General features: G+C 35.0%; 1 protein-coding gene and 1 pseudogene across 1 annotated transcript in view; both read right to left on the bottom strand.

The window, feature by feature from the left end:
* Positions 1 to 16,289, bottom strand: part of CUNH6orf10 (chromosome unknown C6orf10 homolog) — a gene marked incomplete at its 5' end in the record, with an annotated part of 70,306 nt that extends 54,017 nt beyond the window's left edge. Inside the window, 5 exons of the mRNA XM_025039107.1 lie at positions 13,099 to 13,119; positions 13,213 to 13,242; positions 14,510 to 14,542; positions 15,363 to 15,395; positions 16,191 to 16,289. Of these exons, the coding sequence (XP_024894875.1) occupies positions 13,099 to 13,119; positions 13,213 to 13,242; positions 14,510 to 14,542; positions 15,363 to 15,395; positions 16,191 to 16,289 (216 nt within the window). The remainder of the gene's footprint in view (positions 1 to 13,098; positions 13,120 to 13,212; positions 13,243 to 14,509; positions 14,543 to 15,362; positions 15,396 to 16,190) is intronic.
* On the bottom strand, positions 8,282 to 8,400 carry LOC112470116 (annotated as a pseudogene).
* Positions 16,290 to 21,272: the final 4,983 nt, after the last annotated feature.

Below are 21,272 nucleotides of genomic sequence, written 5' to 3'. Positions count from 1 at the left end.
TATTCTCTATGCTATACTTTACATATGTGAAAATTTTGTAACTACCAATTTGTACTTCTTAATCCTTTCACCTTTTCACCCAGCCCCTCAATATCCCCTCCCATCTAGCAACCATCAGTTTGTTCTCTGTATCTGTGAATCTATTTCTGTTTTGTTTGTTTATTTTGTTCTTTAGATTCCACCTATAAGTGAGATCATATGGTATTTGTCTTGCTCTGTCTGACTTGTTTCATTTAGCATAATACCTTCTATGTCCATCCACGTTGTTGCAAATGATCAGATTTCATTCTTTTTTATGGCTAATATTCTCCATTTTATATATGTACCATATCTTCTTTATCCAATCACCTATTGATGGGTATAGAGGGTATTATTCTAAGTGAAATAAGTCAGACAAAGAAAGACAAATACCATATGATTTCAATTCTATGTAGAATCTAAAGGACAATATAAATGAGCAAACAAAACAGAAACAGACTTATAGATACAGAGAATAAACCAATGGTTGCCAGAGAGATGGGGTAGTTTGGGAGCTGGGTGAAAAAGGTGAGGGAGAAAGAAGTACAATTGGTGGTTACAAAAAAGTCACGGGAATGTAAAGTACAACATAGAAGATATAGTCAATAATATTGTAATAACTATGTATAGTGCCAGGTGGGTACTAGACTAATTGGGGGGATCGCTTCATAAAATATATAAATATCTAACCACTATGCTGTACACCTGAAACTAATGAAAAACAATATTGAATGTCAAAAATATTAAAAATAAAAAAATAAAAATAAATAAAATAACGCTATGCTAGTTGGCCAGAACACTTCTACAGGTGGCACTGGGCTAGTGGGTCGCTAACCCAAAGTAGAGTTTGGGAACTCTACTTTGAGAGAAAAAGGGATCAAGGTGAGCAATACTTCAACAACATGGCAATGTGATTGATATCACAGGGGCTATGACCTGAGTTGGGATGGGCCAAATGAATCCTGTATTTTTATTTTAAGCATAGGTATTTGGTTGGATCACATTTAATTAAAGTCCATGATTCACAAACGTGCACAAGTCGTGAAGCACCTAGAAGTCGTTATACTTTTTAGAGAAAATCATGAAATAGTGATATATTGAATTCCATCTTTGAACAAGATACAATTTTACTAGTCAAAAATATGACCAAAATGTAGTATTCAACATGAAAAATTTTACCTAAAGCACATAGCTCAGAAGAAAAAAGCTGTCCAACCGAGATTATCTGTTTCTGAATTTTTCTGTTCTATTTTTGGGTCATTTTTCTTGATTTCTTCACTTTTCTACCCCTCATTGCTCAACCGTCTCTTCATTTATAAATTGTGTTCATTTTGCTTTGATAATAAACGGAAATTGGTTCCAGGAGAGCGATTTAAGCTTTATTGCCTTGAATTTTTACCTTCTCCATTAATTTCCATTAGTCTTCCTCACTTCTCTGTTCTGTTCCTTAGTTTTTCAATTGTTGTCGAAATTAGTTATGTAACTGATTCAAAACTTTATGAGAGATTAAATAACTTATATACGTTCAAAGGATCAGTAAATAGGAGCTTGATTGCAATTTGAGGCAGCCTGGCTCAAGAGTCTGCATGTGTAACTGCTAGGCAACAGTCCCTCAATATACTAGAAATACTTTAATTAACAAACAAACATTTTAAGGGTTGTTTTTAGTAGTCTTATTATACTATTCTCAATTCATAGAGAAAGAATGTATACTTCTAATAATAGGAGTGAACAATAACTTTTCTCCCACAGCAAAAATGAATAGCATAATTTCCTTCTTTGTTGGTGGGATATAGTTAGAGACACAGAATCAAGGGAGGATCTATTTGGGCTGGAAGAAAATCAAACCTGCCCTGTATTTCAAAAAGAAGGAGTTAATGGAAGAAGAAAATGTAAAGATGTAGAAGGGAGAAACTATGACCGTTGAAGAGATAAGGTTGGGTAGGGAGACGAGGTCAAAGGCTTGAGTAGAGGAATTTGCTTGAAATCAAAAGGGGTGTTTCATTGTATGAGTGAGAAAGGTGAGATATGTGAGCATGATACAGATAAGATAACTAACAAAGAAGGTAGAGAATCATAAGCCTTGAAGCCTGTCACTCTGACATAGCAGGGAACAGATAAAACAGGGAGACATTCCCTGCCTACTGTAGGAGCCCTACAATACTAGATTTTGAAATGGGATGAAAAACTTACAGATCCTTGCAGTAAAGCTAAAGAACAATAACAAATATTTAAATCAGTCCAGAGTTAATGGTTTAAATAATCCACCCATTTCCCAGAGTCTTTCCAAAAATGTGCTCTCAGGATACATTAAGCTCTCCATTCCCTGGTAGGCACATAGGTTACTACACCTGCTGGACTCAAATCTTCTTCCCTCTTGGACACTATTCAGGAGTGGAAGTTTTCAGCAAAGTATTTAGGTTCCAATATTCTGATTTAATTCATCACCTTTCCTTTACCTTATTTTCCACCCCCGCCCCCTTTTTCTTTCCTTTGTCCTTTCAGTTCGGAGGGTCTCCTCTCCATAATGTGATAGCTTCAAGAGCCAAAGAAAGGAAATGTTAGAAAGGTTCTAATTTTGTGAAAGAAAACTGAGGCTGAGAGAGGGGATGCTCCATGCTTACGCTTATGTATGCTAAAAATTATACAGTAGTCCTCTGTTTATTCATGGTTTTGCTTTCCATGGTTTTAGATATCTGTGGTCAACCGCAGTGCAAAGTATTTCTATTTAAATAGGAAATTTGAGAAGTAAACAATTCATAAGTTTAAATTGTGTGTCGTTCTGAGTAACATGATTAAATCTTGCTCTGTCCTTCCCTGTCCCACCCAAGATGTGGATCATCCCTTTGTCTAGTGCATCCATGTGGTGTAAACTCCACGCCTGTTTCACTTAGTAGCTGGTTGGGTTATCAGATTGACTGTTGAGGTATCACAATACTTGTATTCAAATAACCCGTATTTTACTTAAGAATGGCCCCCAAATGCAAGAGAAGTGATGTGGCAATTCAGATATGCCAAAGAGAAGCTATAAACTTTATCGTAGGTATGTACACTAAAACAACAACAAAACAAACAAACAAAAAAACAGTATACATAGGGTTTGGTACTATCTGCTGTTTCCGCTGGGGGTTTCAGCATGTATGCCCCATGGCTAAGGTGGGACACGACTGTAGGTTTTAGCCTCCAATTTTTCTGATTCTAAGTTAAATGCACTTTTTTATATAACCTACGAAATTTTTACCCCTTTCTGTTCTTTCTGGAATATTCTTTTAAATAGTAATTTACTTTTTTTCCTACAATTGATTCTCCCATTTTTTTTGTCCTTTTTCTTAATCTCTGGAGTGTTCCTCTTGTACAATTATGTAAATTATAGGGAAGACTTGTGGAACTTTTAATCATAATAATTATGAGTAATTATAATATACAAACTACTACAGAATGCAACCCACTGTATTCAGTGGAGAAAGGCTGAACATTTGTCTTATTTGCCTTGTGTTGCATGTTAAATTGCTGTGTGAAGTTTGATTATTCCCATCATCTTTTGAGATCTTATTAAACTAATCTTTAAAGTGACAGTGTTTAACAATGCTCTTTTCAGCTCAACTTTTAATGATTCACTGAGTCTAAATTCACAAACAGAAGTCCTATATTCATGGGCCTTTCAGTCCTAACTGATAAAATCTAGGATAACTGGAAAGCAAAAAGGCTGACATTCTAAACTTAAGTCCTGTCTGAAAAAGAGCAGACAGGGAGGACACCAAGGGTTCATGGTGGAAAAACAGCCAGGAACATGTTCAGTCCCCTTGTGAGCTGTGCTAAATGGACACACAGATACATTCATGAGGGCAATTGCTTAAAAGTCCACCCAGTTAATCCCCTTTTGAAGAGAAGTGTCAGAATGAAGCCCTTACACTCCCCACCCCATGGAGCTCCAAATCCTTTGTGCCACCTGTGGTATGGTTTGGTCAATGATCATTTAAGGATCCTATGCTTTGATGCTGTGGTCAAGGCCCAGAAAGATGTATAAGACTGGTGATGAGCAGAGCAACTATTTACTTTTATTTTTCGTCTTTGTAAAGGTTGAAATTCTTAAGGGAACTTGGAAGACTTAGCATTAGTTAAACTTTCTTTATTTGCCCTATGTACTCCTTTCTTTTTACATACTTACTCTCCTCTTTCCTAAATTGAGAAATAGAGAAGAGACTTAAATATGATTCCTGAAATTGACATTGAGGAACAAGACTAAAAATCCATAAGAGTCTGGATTAATTGGTTTAAAAAAACATAATTCTCACAGCTCTTTTACATAGGGGATCCTAATTAGTTTTCATTAGGTACTGTGGGCGATCAGATGCTACAATGCTGGGATTTGAATGTTAGTTTTTCTACATACTAGCTATGTGACCCTGCACAAGTTTCTTAACTTTTTTATGTCTAAGTTTATTCATTTTAAATATAGTATTTATAATATCTACTTCATAAGATTGTTATGAAGATGTAAATTGCCTAGGACAGAGCTTGGCACATATACTCAGTATATATTAATTATTATATTGTTGTTTTGAATTGCAGTCTTCATCTATGTATACCTATAGGAAGGATGGACCATAACCTCTTCTGCCTTAGGCTGGTTTGAGATTCTCAGAGAAATAATAGGAACAAGCCCTTCGAGTTCCTGGTTTGAGAGCTTCTTTCCCAAGTTACTATAGTCCAGTGAGTTGCCTATGAGGTTGACCTCACAAGAGGGCCTCATCCATCCAGCAGGACTACACATCATTCTGAACCTAGGGATAAATCGCTCCCTGGTGGTTCCATGCCTCTTTCAGCTGAATACTTTGTATAAGGACTAATTACTCACTTTCTTCTGAGATTAATCCCAACACATGTCCTATGTCCATGTATTTTATTCACCTTTAGAGGATAATTCTCATCTTAAGGTGCTTATTATCATAATGATAGGTGTAACTTCTACTCTGATTTTTTTCCATCCCTATATACTCTCTAAAATCCCAAGACACCATGCTGTCTGGAATTCATATCAGCAAATTCCCCTATATCCTTAACTTTTTCAAATGCTCTCTTTACCATCTTGTTTTAACAAGCCTGACTATTCTTTAAAATACTGTATTTTGCAGCCTTTTGAACAATGGCTATTTTTTTTTTATCTCAAACTCATGAACAACAGCAGTAGAAATGAAATATCTGAGTTTATTATTTTATTTTGTTCCTGTAGTAAATTATCTTTTCAATGACTTAATTAGATGAAAACAAAGCAAAACTAAATAAAATCTGTTTTGATTATAAAAGTAACAAAATATTGAGCTTGATAGTTTTCTAAGGTCACCTTTTAATATATACATATAATATAAGAGCTTTATTTGTAAGATGGGGTTATGTCATAGTATTGGACTAATAAAATAATATTGAAACAGGTTAATTTACATTTTTTGATTTTCAAATTACATTTTAAAAATCGAACTAATATTTTTTCCACATGCATAATTTCTCAAATTCCTTGAAACCTTTTACTTCATAAAGATAGTTTGAATTGAAAAATTAAATATATTTAATGGTGTTGTTGGGATAGTTCGACAAGTTCAGAATCTGGAGTTGAAAGACCGTGTTTAGAAGCTCGGTTTAATATTTTACTAGCTATGTGTCCTAGGGCAAGTTAACTATTGCCCTTGAACTTCAATTTTCTCATCTGTAATTCCTTTAACTATGGATTTAATAAACATTGCTTTCTTTCATTACAACTTTCCCCTCCTCCTTTACTCCCATTCCACGCCCTCTTCACAACGCTCTTTCTTCTTCTCTCCTATCTCTAAGTTAAAGAAGATATTATTTTGCTGAAACCATCATTGGCCAGCTAAAACAGTTTAATCCTCTATTCTTAATAAGTGGGCTTTGCATTTTCCAAAATTCTTATTAATTTCAGACAAACATTCAATGATGGGGAAGGAAGAGGACAAAGAACTTATTAACCTAAGCAGTTAGGGATCCCAGCCCTGTGACACACCAAAGAAAATAGGAATTGGGAATAGAAAAGGAACTCACCCTTTGTTCTCCTAAAAATAAACACAAATTTAAAAGTTTATGTGGTTGTCTGTCTTAAAAACAACACTTTTTAAATTTTATTTTATTTATTTTTTTATTTTAAGGAGAGTATCAGCACAGGGAAGCCCTGCGAGCACCAAATCCTGAGTGTCAGTTGCAGCTCAGAGAGGTAGGAATTAGACATCTCCTCCATTGCTACCAGTCAGACCTGGGGACATCTCCAGGGTAGGCTGTCATTACCCCCCACTTATGGATAATTGTTATTACCCTTGAGAATTTCAAAGCTTCATGTGAAATGTGAAATGAAGCTTTGAAAATCTCAAGACATATAACACTATTTGTCTCTCATACTATTTTATATCCATTATCATCTCATCTTTCATGTTAACTCATTGCTCTCTTCTTTCTTTACTCTGTTTTGTGAGCCCTACAAATTTGGAAATGTTTTCTGCCGACATGTCATGGTAAGCCATTAGAAAATTTCATTCGTTTCCTATACTTTTGGTTGACTATTCAGGTGTCTGTGCTATGCAGGAAAAGAAATTAGAGGAATGTGAAGCTCAAGCTTTGACTGTACCTCAGTGGGAGAAGTCTGGGCAGTTTAGGAATATGTCCCTGTGATTAAATGGGGCTAAATGTCAATACAGTTGAAGAAAAGTAAAAGTACTTACCAATACTTGATCGAGACAGTGCTAAAAGAAAACAAAACAAGAATGAGATCTGTGTTTCTCAGAATTTAGATTCCATAGCTATTATATTAGGAAGGGGTTTTGGGAAGGAGGGCAGCAATGGGTCACATCCATTTTCATACTGTCAGTTGCAATGCAGTGTGGTAGACAGATGGATATCCATTTATAGATTGCCTGTTGGTTATAAATTTCAAATTTTGTATATTTTCTCAGAAATACTCTTGTGGTTGAGTAGAACTGCAAGATCTAATATAACCTATCTTTTAATTTCTTTTAGTAAGAGGCTAGCAATATTTCGGGGGTATTACTAGTTTCTCAGTCCATGGAAACTTTTCTGCCTCTGTGTCTTCTTTCATTTCTGATCCTGCTGCTTTTTTCACTCCCTCTTTTCCTTCTCTGCCTTTTCTTCCTCCTCTTCCTCTCAATTTTCTTTCTCTTTTCTCCCTTTGTTTGAAAGATCTGTTGTTATACCAAACTATTACTACATCACTGCTTCAACACGGGATTCCGCTTTCCAAAAATTATTTGTGTCCTATGGGGATGCTGAATAACAAGAAAACAAAATCAGAAAATATTTGAATATTAGAAAATAAAGAGTCAAGGTAGAGGAAGAGGACTTTCTGTCAAGATGGATATTTAACCTTCTCTTCTAATCACTTGAGAAAGTTGGGCACAATATTTTTTATAGATGAAGAGCTAAGCTTGAAATCTATAAAGAAAAAGCTCCAAGAGCTTCTTCAAGAAGGAACCCATAATTCTGATAGCAAATGAGAAGTTTCATCATCCACATATCTCACTGACAAACTGGGTTTTTAACACCTGATCAGGAGCAGAAATCAAGGCCACAGATCTCATGCATTATAAGAACTTAGGACTAGTCTTCCTCTATATCTTAGGCTCACAAAAGCACTGCCTGTGAAATCTACCTGTAGAACAATAAGATAAGAAAAAATAATTAAGATAAGAAAAAGGGTTAAGAATTGGTCAGGGTATTCCAGGCAGCAACCTGTTTGCACCAGACCATGGTTGGAAATTGAGTATCCAGTAATGGTAGAACCCTCAGGGTCAGTCGAGTTTAGGTATAAAGCCCTCATGTAGGGAAGAAACTGAGTGCAGAAACTGTTATAAAAACTGACCAACGAAATCTTTGCTGTAATAGGATTATTGCACAGCTGAGAGTGTATAAGGAACTCAAACAAAAGATAACCAGTGAGCTCACATAAAATACATTTGAGGAAACCCACTGTCATGACAGACGGTAGTCACAACAAATGGAAAAGCCTTTCAAACAGGATTTTCAACAATGACGATTAGACATTTATATACCTTACAAAATGTTTACCCCAATAAGTCTAGTACTCATCTGGTACCATACATAATTACTACAATAGTATGTATGTATGTATGTATGTATGTATGTATGTATGTATGTATGTATTTATTTTTTAGGCGAGGCAACCCTTGGTTGACCTCACAGATTGCAAGGACCTTGTCTGTTTACAATCCCTTATTTTTTACATCTACAGCACCTGGTCGTCCTAGGTATTCTCCCATCCAAGTACTAACTAGGCCTAACCCTGCTTAGCTTCCGAGATCAGACAGGATTGGGCTTGTTCAGGGTAGCATGGCCATAGACATTACTATAATATTATTAACTATATTCCCTATGCTGTACTTCATATACCCATGACTATTTTTATAATCGGCAATTTGTACTTCTTAATCCTTCTCATCTTTTCTACCCATTTCTCCAATCCCCTTCTCATTTGGCAATCATCAGTCTGTTCTTTGTATCTATGGTTTTGTTTGATCATTTATTTTATTTTTAGATTCCACATATAAGCCCAATGACATTAGGAATAAAAACAGGGCATATCCATAGATAGAGCAAACAGTTTTTAAAATCATAAAATACTTTTATGCTGTTAAATACAAAAAAGCATTAATTAAAATTTATTCAATCCTTATTTGTGATAGTTTTGTTAGCAAACTAGTACTAGAAAGGAATTTCCTTAACCTAATAAAAGGGAATTGCCAAGTGAAAGCAAGCATCATATTTAATGATGAAGCCAGAGATATTCCTAGTAAAGTCAGATACCAAGAAGAATGCCTGGGATTATTGCTGGTATAAACATTGTGCTGGATATTTTGGGCAGAATAATAAGAAAAGAAAAATAATTAAGATTAAAAAAAGGGTTAAGAATTGGAAAAAAAGACTCATAATTTTTAATTTTTGCAGATATGATTTCTATATACAGAATCCAAGAGAATCTAAAAATTATTAGAACTCAGCAAGGTGTCTAGACACAAAAGCTACTCTCAACGATGCAATATACAACTTATATACCAGCAATAATTATTTGTAAAATCTAATAGAAAAGAAATAACATTCATAGCAGAAACAAAAGAAATATGTGAATAAGAATTAATCTAACAAAAGATACTTAAGACCTTTTAGAGAAAACTTAGAACATTATTGAGGGGCATTAAGAAATGTGAATAAGCCATATTAATGCATGGGATTTTGTAACTAACTAGCTAGTGAACATATGAAAAGATACTCAATTTCCGGAGTGAGCAGAAAAATGCAAATTAAAAATTTTTTACTCTTATTAAAGTGGTGATAATGTGAAAGAATGATAAAATCTAGAGTTGTTATTTATGCAAGGAAATGGGAAAATTTTATGCATTTTGGTGTGCCTCCTACGTAACTACCATGGAGCTTTATTAAATAAGCTAGTAAATTAAAACATGCCTAAATTACATAAATGTTCATACACAATGTGATTCATGAATCCCACATCAGGGTATGTACCCTGGATAAACTTTCCAGTTACTTAAGGACATTTTGCAGCATTGTGATAGCTGCAATTGGAAACATTGATAATGCATCAGCAGGGAAAAGAATAGAATAAATATTATATATTCATAAGTTGGAATATCATTTAACGATCAGAATGTATAATCTGGATTTCTATATATGTCAATATTAGAATGTTCTGAGGAAAAAAGCAAGTTGTAATGATACTTTCAGAATGATGCAATTTTAGTAAAACTTTTAAAATACATACAAAACAATACTATATATTGTTCGGTGATAGAGATTATATAAATATATTAAAATACACTTAAAAGATTTATAATACATTTGTAAGTCTTTTGGAAGAAAGGAGAATGAGGACAAAAAGAATTTCTATGTTATCTGTCATTTGAGAAATATGACAAAAAATTAGTTGTCAAATCTAGGGAGTGAAGTTACAATGTTAATTATTTTTGTACTTTATTTTTAAAACTTATTTCAGGGAAAGAAAAACAAATACAGAAATGACAGGACTTGCAAACCAGATGACAGTAGAATTGAAAAACCATGAAGAACTTACCTAGAGAGTTGGCTGATGATGCTAAACACACACAGAGAGAAACATTAGGTGAATTATCAGAATCTGGAAGCCCAGGGTCTGAGAGATCCACTGACCTGTGGTGAGTACTGAAGGCTCCCGCTCCTCCCGATCCCCTGCCCCCAGCTATCTCTCATCCTTTCAATCCCTATAAAGGGTTTAGTAGACAGATACTATTCCTGTGAAACTTTGTGACATATTTTTCTCTATCCTCATCTTTCCTTTCTTTCTTCTTGTCCTTTTTCTCTTCTCCTCCTTTAACTCCATCACTTCCTTTTGTTTCCCACTCATTATTTTCTCTATTTATTTCCTTTCCTCTCAATTTAGAAACTTGTTTGTTACTGACAGACCATCTTAAACCAGCACTAGGAGACTTTATCTATTGCTTAGTATTCATAGAAACTGATAGGATTTTATTTCCTCAAAGTATTTACAATTAGGGAAGTGTTATTAATAGGAAGCAGATTTTAGTGGAGAAACTATATAATGCTTACTATAATCTCCTGTGGATCCTTCTAGAAACAGAAACAAAATAAAAATCAGTTTAGATTTTTAATTTCTATAGTTTTGATGTTATTACAGAGGATTACCCAATTACCACCCTCAAACTCCCAAGTAAGCAAGAAACTGGAGCAAAATCTCCAGTTTCTCAGGATTTAATTTCTGAGTCAAATGACATGATAAATCAGGCAAAGTTTAACTGAGATAAACATGTAGTGAGAGGAAATAATAAACTATACATGGAAATGCTGCAACAGAAAAATATATTAGTTATAAAATAAGTTGAAGCCAAGTAAGAGAAGAAATGGCAAAATATTTACTTAGCTGAATGAGAATTCAAATTCAATGAAGATATGGCAAACTATAATGAATACATATACATATATTTATTGTGATTGGATATGCATCCTGTGACCTAAAACTTGTTTCTTAGTGATGTCATAGAAACAGACTTTCTAAAAGACAAAGCAAATTACACAAAAACTAGTCATATATTAACTATTGTTTCTATGAAAGTGTAAAAATAAATAAAAATAAATAATACACTCTGGAAATGACTTAAAATATATTGCATGATGATAGCATTTGATATATGAAAGTACAAGTAGCTAAAATTTATGTAAAAATGTCAAGACAACGTGTATTTTTTTTCTAAGCTTATTTCTGAAAATGAGTGTTTTTCTTCCATACTTGGTTGTCATTGTGATAGGAATTAAGTTCAAAACACACAAAATCTTCTGCATTTTACACCAATGTTACTCGTTTCTCATGGTTCTGTGGGTTTTTAAAAAAAGTAAATACTTATAAGAAGTAAATATTAAGAGATGATGAACACTTTCATGTGCTCTAAAAGTTAATAATATTAAAAATAAAACCAGTACATATAAAAGTTAATTACCACAGCAACTTTAATATGTGATATATTTAAATTCAACTAAGATTTAAGTACTAAATTTCACATATCTAAACTTATATAATGATCTTACCAAATATTTTCCTGTCAGAAGGCTTCTATAGTCTTAAACTGACAAGCAAATTTATATGTCTATGTCCAGAAATGATAGAGAGAAAAGTGGTAGAGCTTGGGAACTTAGAAACTAGAATGACTGAGATTTATAGGGCCACCTTAAAGGTGACCGGAAAGTCAGAGAAAAGAAATTGTCATTTGGCATTATGAATTTTAAATTATGGCTTATTCAGACAACAATAAAATGTTTACTGATGAAAGTTTTCTCTAAGAATGCAAGAGTAGCCTGAAATAGAAAGAAGCTAAGATTGTAGACTGCAAATTAAAGATCCATAGCCAGGATGTTAAGACATTACTAACTTAATTAAAAAAAAAAAGACATTACTTAATTGTGTAAGAATAAACTCTCTAAATACATTACATTTGAAGTCAGACTTTAAAAGTATTAGGCATGGGATTTACTGGTGAATTGGATGAGAAGAGTGAGAAAAAGTAGTTGAAGATGACTATAAGGTAGATGACCTGAGCAATTGAGTGAATACAGGTGCCAGTACCTGTATGTAGTAAGAACCAGAACTTGGGTTTTGGACATGTTGAGAGTGAGATACTTCTCATACACCTTCAGGACCATTGTATTATGGTTCTATAAGTTGTTCACTGTACAAAGGGATATGGGACTGAAATCCCTAACAGTGTCCCTGACGTGGGGCTGCATCTACCTGGTGGAAGGAGCCCTCTCTAACTCGCACCAAAGTAAACTATGAGCTAGAAGAGGCCTTGGACAGGTCGGGTTGGGCCTTTTGTGTTCTTCATCCTTGTATGGTTGACAAGGCCATTTGTAGATATTAAATAAAATAAAATTAAAAATGCCTATTAGAGTGGCTAACACTTAGCAAGTGCTGAGTGCATGTTAATTCTCTCCCTTTCCAAGTGTGCATAGTTTTATTTTCCTTATCTGTGTACCCTCTTAAATTCCTTACATTCAGGTAGTTTCTTGCACTGGTTAAATGAGGTGCCCTGATGAGGAGGTTCATTTCCCAAGAAACATGAGATGTAAATGACAACAGTAGAAAATAGCAGCACTTCTTTGTGCCTTTAGAATTTCAGTGCACATGTCATACTCTAATGTGATATTTTCAGGGATTTATTCCTCCATTTCTTAACATTTGTATTAAGAAAGGCACACAGAATGGTTAGCATTTCTGAGCTCTAGGACATTGACTTTCTCTTGAGTACTCAGATTACTTTTGTTAACTGATTAGGAGGTGAATAGAAGAAGAATTAGATAGCACTGGGGAAAGAGGTGCCTCATAGTGTGAAGGTGAATATTTCAGAACACTTTTCAGAATCTTCTATATGCTACTTGGTTTATTATCTTTTTATTTGGGTAAGTTTCACAGCCCCTCATGTTATAACAGAAAATTATTGATTTCCCTTTAATTTTACCATGATCTCTAAATATACTTACCTCGATCATCATATGAAGTGTCTAAAGGATTGAGAAAAAAATATAAAATTCTTAATTTCTCATAAACAGATTTCTGTATTAATTTCTTAGCAATTCAGTATCAAATTTATTTACCACTTTCTGTTGAATATGAATGTCGGAATCCTAAAAGACAAAAGGTAAACAATGAGATCTACCTTGACGACTATGTCTGCATTATTTTCTTATTAGGTGAAAGTCTGTTTACTTCCTCCTGTTTCAGATGTCTAAGAGGAAAAATCTTTGGGGAATAAGACAGATTAAGTTTACTTATAATCCATCAAAAATGTTTTATCATTAGTATATAGCCAACTACTAAGATATTTTTCTTTTGAAGATGTTCCTGTTTTCTTTAGATTATATATCAGGAAAGAAAGAGGGAATGCCATGGTCCTTTGCTCCTTACTCTCACTGTTCATGACAGATGAATCAGAAATAAGAGGATTAATGGACCAAGAGTCCAAATGTGGGGCATGAACAGTAAACACAGTGACCAAGCTACCTCTTCTCTTTCCTCTAGGGGATATGAATCTATATGCTTGTAGTGTGTGTGTGTGTGTGTGTGTGTGTGTGCGCGCGCGCGCGTGCGTGTGTCCCTACAAGTGTGTGCGCGCGCGCGCACGCGCGCGTGCGTGTGTCCCTACACAAATGTAGAGAGTGCCTTGGAATCTCCTTAGAACCATCAGATTTCTGGATGTCTTATTTTAAATAAGCTTTATCATTATTCTTTACTAATGCAAGACCACATGTCCTGATTTGAGGGGCAAAGTATAACTATATTATCAATAAGAAATACTAAAATTCAGCATAAAATGACCCTTTTTTGGGTCTTAAATCAATTTTGGTAGTATGGTATAACAATATGAATACTGGGTCCAGGATCACAAACCTGAGTTCCCTATCAAACTCCTTCCTTTTCTATGAATTTGGGTAAGTCTCTTAATCTTTCTGAGCATCAATTTCTTCTAAAGTGGAGATAATAATACAAGTTGTATTTACCTATTACATTGTACTTAATAGCTTACAAAGTGTCATTTCATATATACTGTTCAATTTTCATGATGACCCATGAATTATGTAATTTATTCCCATTTTACACATGAGGAAATTGTTTCAGAGAGATTCTTTAATCTTTCCAAGATCATGGAAAAAACAAGAGCTGGAAAAATTCTTTAAATGGTCTTAGAAAGGGGACATATTTGCCTTTCTGAGAAAAATGGACAAATCTTTCATGTGGATATATCTGCATAGAGAGATAGATTGGCAGTTGGTTATTTTAATAGTTAAAAATGTGCTGACCTAAGAAATCATGCTTAAAGGGAGATGAGTTCATTTTGTTCTCTAAAGAACACATTCCTTCCATTAATTCTCTAGTACTTCCTAATATATTTACCTCTACCATCCTCATAGTCCAGGAGACCAGCACCTGGAGAAAAAAAGACAGAAAGCTTCATGACTTTGCTTCTTGAAAATTAGTGAGGCTTTAAGACTCTGAGAGCTAATGTAGACATGAACTCTTGGTAGTAAACAATGATGGAAATTAAGCATAGTCCCTAGTCCTTAGTTCTTTTGTAAGAACTAGAGGCTGTGCTTAAGTAGCAGGAGCAGATGATGATAAATGACCATGCCAGTCACCTAGTCGTATTAGCTAGATTAAATAATAATCAGAAGAAGGCTCAAAGTTGCTTTTCCTTCTTGGTACTCCAGTACTTAGCCCCTGTTTTTCTTTTCTTACTAATTCTGGGCTTTCTTTCTGTAACTTTGGCTATCTCACTAGACATTGCCATGGAAAAACTGCTTTACTTCTTTGCCTCTGGAGCTTGGTGCTCTCCTTGTCAATCATACTCATCTTAGTTGTGTTCACTCTTATTTCTAGCTACATCAGATTCTTCTACCCAGCTGCATTGCTCAGGCTCTTTTTAATGGTTTTAGACATTCTGCTTTAATGCCTGAGGAGTATGCTATTTCCATGGTTTGGTATCTCTGTTGCTGCTCTTGGACCACAGGCATCTGAAGAGAGCCTCAGAATCATGCAGACCTACCTACTACTAATTCGTTCTGCCAAACTCCAGTTGGCATTCATAGAAATCTCTGGTGGATTTCTCCCAGTAACTTAGCAGTTCAGTTCATGGAATGACACATTATGCAAGGAGCTGCAAATCAATGGTAAATAAGTTGGTCACCAACTCGTGGAAATTTCATAAATGCTTACCATCCTTCTTTTTCTCACGGGTGTAAGTACTTACTTTGTTCTGAATTGTATCTTGAGACATCAATTTCTGCGGAAGAATTAAGCAAAAAAATATTTTTATTGGCTACTTGTGAGAGGTGTTCTTCCTTCTGTCCCAACTCTCCTTGCTCTGAACTGCTTTGCTCCCAAGGCGCCCCTCTGATATGATACATCACTGGTTCCCACCTCTTTCTGTGACTCAAGCCATCCATGTTCTATTTATCCTTCCACATTACTTATTTTCAGAGGGATCACAGGGACTAAGGATGAGAAATAGGGAGGGGATGCAGCTGACTAGAAGGAAATGGGAAAGATAATGAGAATAATCCTGGAAAGACACACTTCGTAGCATGGAAATAGGTCAGTGCCTTTACTAGCCCCATCTCTGTTTCATTGACAAGTACTACTACCCTATAGTTGACTCATCATCTTCCTAGTATTAAGTCTCTAAAATTCTTAAAGTCTTTCCATAGAATACTAACTAGTGGTGTCTACCAGCACAATGTCTTATCTTTTCTATTGCCCCTGCCCTCCACAGGTAATTTCCCTTGGAGATCAGATAATTTTCTTTTGGAGTATTCTTGTTATTAATATTGTTAAGCCCAATTTGACTTTTTTTTTTGGTTGAAATTATTGGAAATGCTAGCTTTGGGAGTTTAAAAGTGCAGAGGGAATTACTAATAGGTCAGAGATTCTTTGATTCACGTATTAAAATGGATTCCCAGAATATTTGCAAAGTCTCTAGCTATCTGATGAGTAGAAATGAACTCAGACTGAATCTTAGCCTCCCTTCCCCCTTTGTAACTTTCAGAAGGAATCTCCATTTTGATTCATTGTTACTCACCATTTTGCTTGCGTCGTGTCCATCTTGTTAACAAAATAGCCAGAATGGCAAGCCCCAGTAGAGTCAGGATGACAGCCAAAGTTATTTCTAAAACAAAAACTCACCTGTAGACCTGCTTATTTAGGCCCGTTCATTATCAGAGACAACTTATGGTCACCTCGTACTTTTGTTACCAGATAGACACCCCTTGCTATCCATCTGTTATCTTAATTCCTTATTTTCCATTGTCTTCATCTTATTGTCCCCACATTTCTTCCCCTGATGATTTTTTTAGCTTTTATGTTGGTCCTTTTGCTCAGATACTAAGAACCTCAGAAGCTGTGTAAGTTTGGTTTAGAGGTTAGATAGTGAGATAACAGGCTAAATCTGACAGATTCCTCCATAACTGAACTCCTTATTCTGCAGACAGTAGAAGGTTAGGGAATCAGTGGTATGCAAAGCAATTCTTTGGGGTGTAAGAAAAAGATGTTGTTCAAGTTTTATATAATTTTATGTTATAACTTAAGATTTCTAGATTTTCCGTATTAAAGCATATAGTAGTATAGTAGTATGTTCATAAAATTTATAAATATACATATATAAGGAATGCATGTTAAAAGTTTTTTTACATGGGTGAGTGATCAAAAATTTTGGAGGCCCCTGACTGGAAGATCCTGACTGAAAGTGGTTGTATTAATAAAAGACAAAGCAGAGGACAAAAATTTCTTATCATTGAGAAAGACTTTTTAGTCATCACACACCAAGCCCCTCATGATAAGATATTTGTGAAGGTTGTTACTGTGGTTAATAGAAGAAAACATGTGGGACTGACTAACCTGTATTTGTTTCTGTGTCATAGGAGAGAAAACATTAATCAGATACTTTGCTGTGGTTATGAAGAACAGAGACTACGGAGGCTTTGGGAGAAGAGAGCAAGAGTACAAACATGAGCACCAGATAGAATGAGAGCAGGAAGGAAGTGAGAAAGGAAGGGAGGAATGAGTGAATGAATGAATAAATGAACTAATTATAAATATACCTGTGATGGTAAAAAGTGCTGAAGAAAATTGAACTCTGAAAGGCTAAGAATTTAATTACATTAAAAATTAAGGCTACTGCAGAAAAGCAATAGGTGAATTCGCCTCAAGATGTAAGGGCACACCTCCAATAGGGCAGAGTAAGCAAATGTCTACTGAGATTTTTAAGTGTTAGGTCATGTGAAAAAATACTCCAGGCAAATCAACCTTCAAAGACATGCTCCTAATGGACCATAAAATGAACAATAAATAGTCAGTTTTGCCTTTATCATACAAGTCAGAATTTTTTAACATGTGAAATAATCCTTGGGGGAGGAAGGGATAACCAGGTGGTATACTCAGAACAAACCTCTGGAAAGTAATACTCCCTTTGAGTGGTGTCTGAGATGTTCTAGCTACAGGGCAGTTAGAAGATAATCTCCATTTATGAGGAAATAATAAGAAGGGTTGGCACAGATTTTAAGTGAACGATATTACAAGAAGTGAGATAATAGGCTAAAGAATTTTCCTATTGCTCTGAAGGATGGTTATTTTCTTTGAAAAGTTCAAAGTCCATAAACTGAAGGAGAATCAGCACTCACTCTCGAGTTGAATTAACTGTGAATTATTTTCCCCAAGGTCCAAGAGGAATCAATGAAAGTGTAAGAAGGGATATTGAATTTGAAAGAAAGCAGGCAAGGAAAATAAAACAGTTGTGTTCAGGTCCCAAAAGAAGACTCCTGACCCATAGGGTCAAGGAGGCCTCAGGGAATCAGTCCATACCCAAGACTGCCATTTTCCAGGTATTATCTTCGGTAGGTTCTGTGTCATCTGGATTTCTTTGTTGAAGAGCAATGAAGATAAAAACCACCCCAAGCTCACTGTTTCCAAGCAGTATGAACTTGGATGTGAAGGCCCTTGTAGACAAGAATGCAGAGGGTCGCAGAGGAATTGTGTGGCTTAGGTTGATCAGACCTAAGCGGACTATAGGAGTGTGGCCTATGAAGGTTCTGGAATCTGTGTCATAACAAAGAACTAGAACTTCAGGGAGGCAAGAGGAAAAGAAGATGAGGAGGAAGAGGCTGGGAAGATTTCAGAATACTTTGGAGGATCTTAAACGTAGGATACTGGAATGGAATTTACTCTATATGGATTCTGGAATAATTTCTAATTTTTCAGAGATTTTGAGGCCAGAGATTGTATTCTATTCATCTTTGTAATGTTTGAGTCAGAGAACCTCCTATAGAATAGACACTTAATAAATGTTTGCTGATTAAAGATAAGAATATTTCTGTATTTATTTAGAAAGAAACAAATGAAGAATGAACCAAGTTGTTGAAGTTAGATAGTAAGGGAAAGTCAAGAGGTTTGTGGTGATAAAAAGAATGAGCTTGTGAATGGGATTTCATAAGCCATTGTGGAGAACAAGGAGAGTAATAAAACTTCCTTTTATTGAGTGTCTATGAATATAAGGCACAGTGGTAGATACTTTACAAGTACAAACTCATTTAATCCTCAATAACCTTCACAATGCAACCCTTTAAGACTGAGACTTCTGAAGTCACCCAGCCAACAAATGGCAGAGTTTCTGACTCTGAAAACCCACACTCTATTCACAAAGCCACACTTCATTTCAGTATTAGAGACCTACTGTCCATATTGGTATTTTATAGACTAAGCGGTCAGCCTCTGGTCGATGAGAATCCAGTTTTAAGATGCTCTACTTGCCAGGTATGGGACAACTCTGAATTAATTTGATTTTAAAATCCACTTCGATGGTTGAAATCCTTATTTAGCTTATTTTTATGGTCTAAGTTGATTATTGAAATTAGGGACTAGTATTATTGACTAGTATTATTGAAATTCAATAATAACTTCACAATTTATTTTAGTTAAAGCTCATCTATTAACACAGATTTATTCTATTATACTACAATGTGATTAGAACCATCAGAAGTCTAATGGTCAATTTAATAATTAATTTTATAATTTTGACTGTGTTAATAGTACACCATAATAGAATTACTAGGATTTGATTGCATAACACTTTACAAAATAGATTAGTACCTCAGCCTGGTTTCTGAATAGCAGCTCTCCAAGTGTAGAATAAATGTAAACTGACAGTAAAATTCAAATGGAGGAAACATAATTCTATGATAGTACCCTCATAACTACCACAATCATCATAACCTGAACCCAATCTCAAACTAAAACAAAATTAAATACCCCTTGTGATAGTTTTATGTGTCAACTTGGCTAGTCCATGATGCTCAGTTGTTTGGTCAAACGCCAGTCTACATGTTGCTGTGAAAATTTTTTTGGATATGATAAACATTTACAATCAGAAGACTTTAAGTAAAGCAGGCTATTCTCCATAATATGGGTGGGGCTTATTCAATCATTTGAAATCCTTAAGACAAAAAGACTGAGATTTCCCAAAGGAGAAAGATTTATGCCTCAAGATTGCATCATAGAAATTGCCTGAGTTTCTGGCCAGCTTGGCCTGCCCTGTGGATTTCAAACTCAAGACTGTAATATTAACTCTTACATGAATTTATAGCCTATCGGCCCACCCTACGGATTTTAGACTTGCCACACTCCCACAGTGTGTGAGCCAATTCCCTTAAATAAATCTTTCTGTATAAATCTCATTTATTTTATATTTTTTGAAGGACCCTGACAACTAATATACCTCTTTGCTAAATATCTAATTGTTAACAATACAATATACTATGTGTGGTTAGATAAAACTGCCTATGGATCTTCTGTACATTACAATATGGGTAGGGGACATTTGATCTATTTTTAAAAATTGGCCATCCACAATAAGAATTCTAAACTAATAACAAGAAGAAAAAAATAATGTTGAAAGAGTTCAGATATATAACTTTCAGTGGATTTGACCTGATTAAGATTATAGTTTAAGAAACATAGAATAGTGAATAGCAAGCATCCTCTGTTTGCCTAGGACTAATAATCCGGGCATATAGGTTAAAGGCCTATTTGTCCTTTCATCAAGGCCTTTGGATGAAAGAGAAAATTTAATTTTAATGTTACTGACCACTACTTAAAGCATACATACTATGTATTGTTGATTGATGGAATATTCATATAACTTAAATACCTTTGACATACAGCAATATAACAACTTGTTGGGCAAAGGCAAGAGTCTGATTTTCTTTTTAAATGCAGGAAATTTCTCTACCCCATTGGGATGGGCTAGGAAAGCTTATATTTGGGGCTATGTATTTTTCTTACAAAACAGTTTTGGATTTGCTCAATCTTTTTAAAATAATTTTTTATTTTTTAATTACAGTTGGCATACAATATTATATTAGTTTTAGATGTACAACATAGTGATTAGACATTTGTATAACTTATGAAGTGATCACCTCAATAAATCTAGTACCTATCTGATGCCATACATAGTTATTATAATATTATTGACTATATTCCTTATGTTATACTTTACATCCCAATGATGGTTTTGTAATTTTTAAGGCTGATATATCTTGAGATCAGAGAATTCTACCCTATGACATATAGATGAGATGACTTTGAGCCCAAGCATTGAAATGTTTTAAAGTATAGTGTATTAATAGAAAATTTGAGGCATGGTAAGGACAATATCAGGAGATGATTGTCATTGAAAGGATAGTTTGTTACTTATTGTTCTCAACAGGAAAGAGCACACTATGCAACAGGGGGCCCTATGGGGAAGCACCTGAATTGATCAACAGGCAGAGGGAGAGGGAGGAACTGTGTGGGCTCTGTGGAAAGGATTAGGATTGGTAGGGTAAACAAGTTTAGGTTTGGCTAGTCTGAATATACATTCAGTGGGCTCTGAGGCATAAGAACTATCCCTATTTGTATGGTACCTGGGCTTCTGGTAATTAGGGCAAGTGGATAGTAGCCTGGAGTGTGAGAGCCTGGTAAAGGAGATGGTTGAGGTGTGGGCTCTGGTTGATTTATATTTGAAAAGCATGCTTGTGGATGCATTGTTTACTATTTCTAGGAATTGACTAACCTGGGAGGAGTAGTCCTTTTAGGATCAGCAAGGCCCTGAATGTTACAGCATCGGAACACA

The sequence above is a fragment of the Pteropus alecto genome, unplaced genomic scaffold (genome assembly GCF_000325575.1).
Source record: "Pteropus alecto unplaced genomic scaffold, ASM32557v1 scaffold819, whole genome shotgun sequence".
Classification (NCBI taxonomy): Eukaryota; Metazoa; Chordata; class Mammalia; order Chiroptera; family Pteropodidae; genus Pteropus; species Pteropus alecto.
This window is presented reverse-complemented; position numbering and strand designations above follow the sequence as displayed.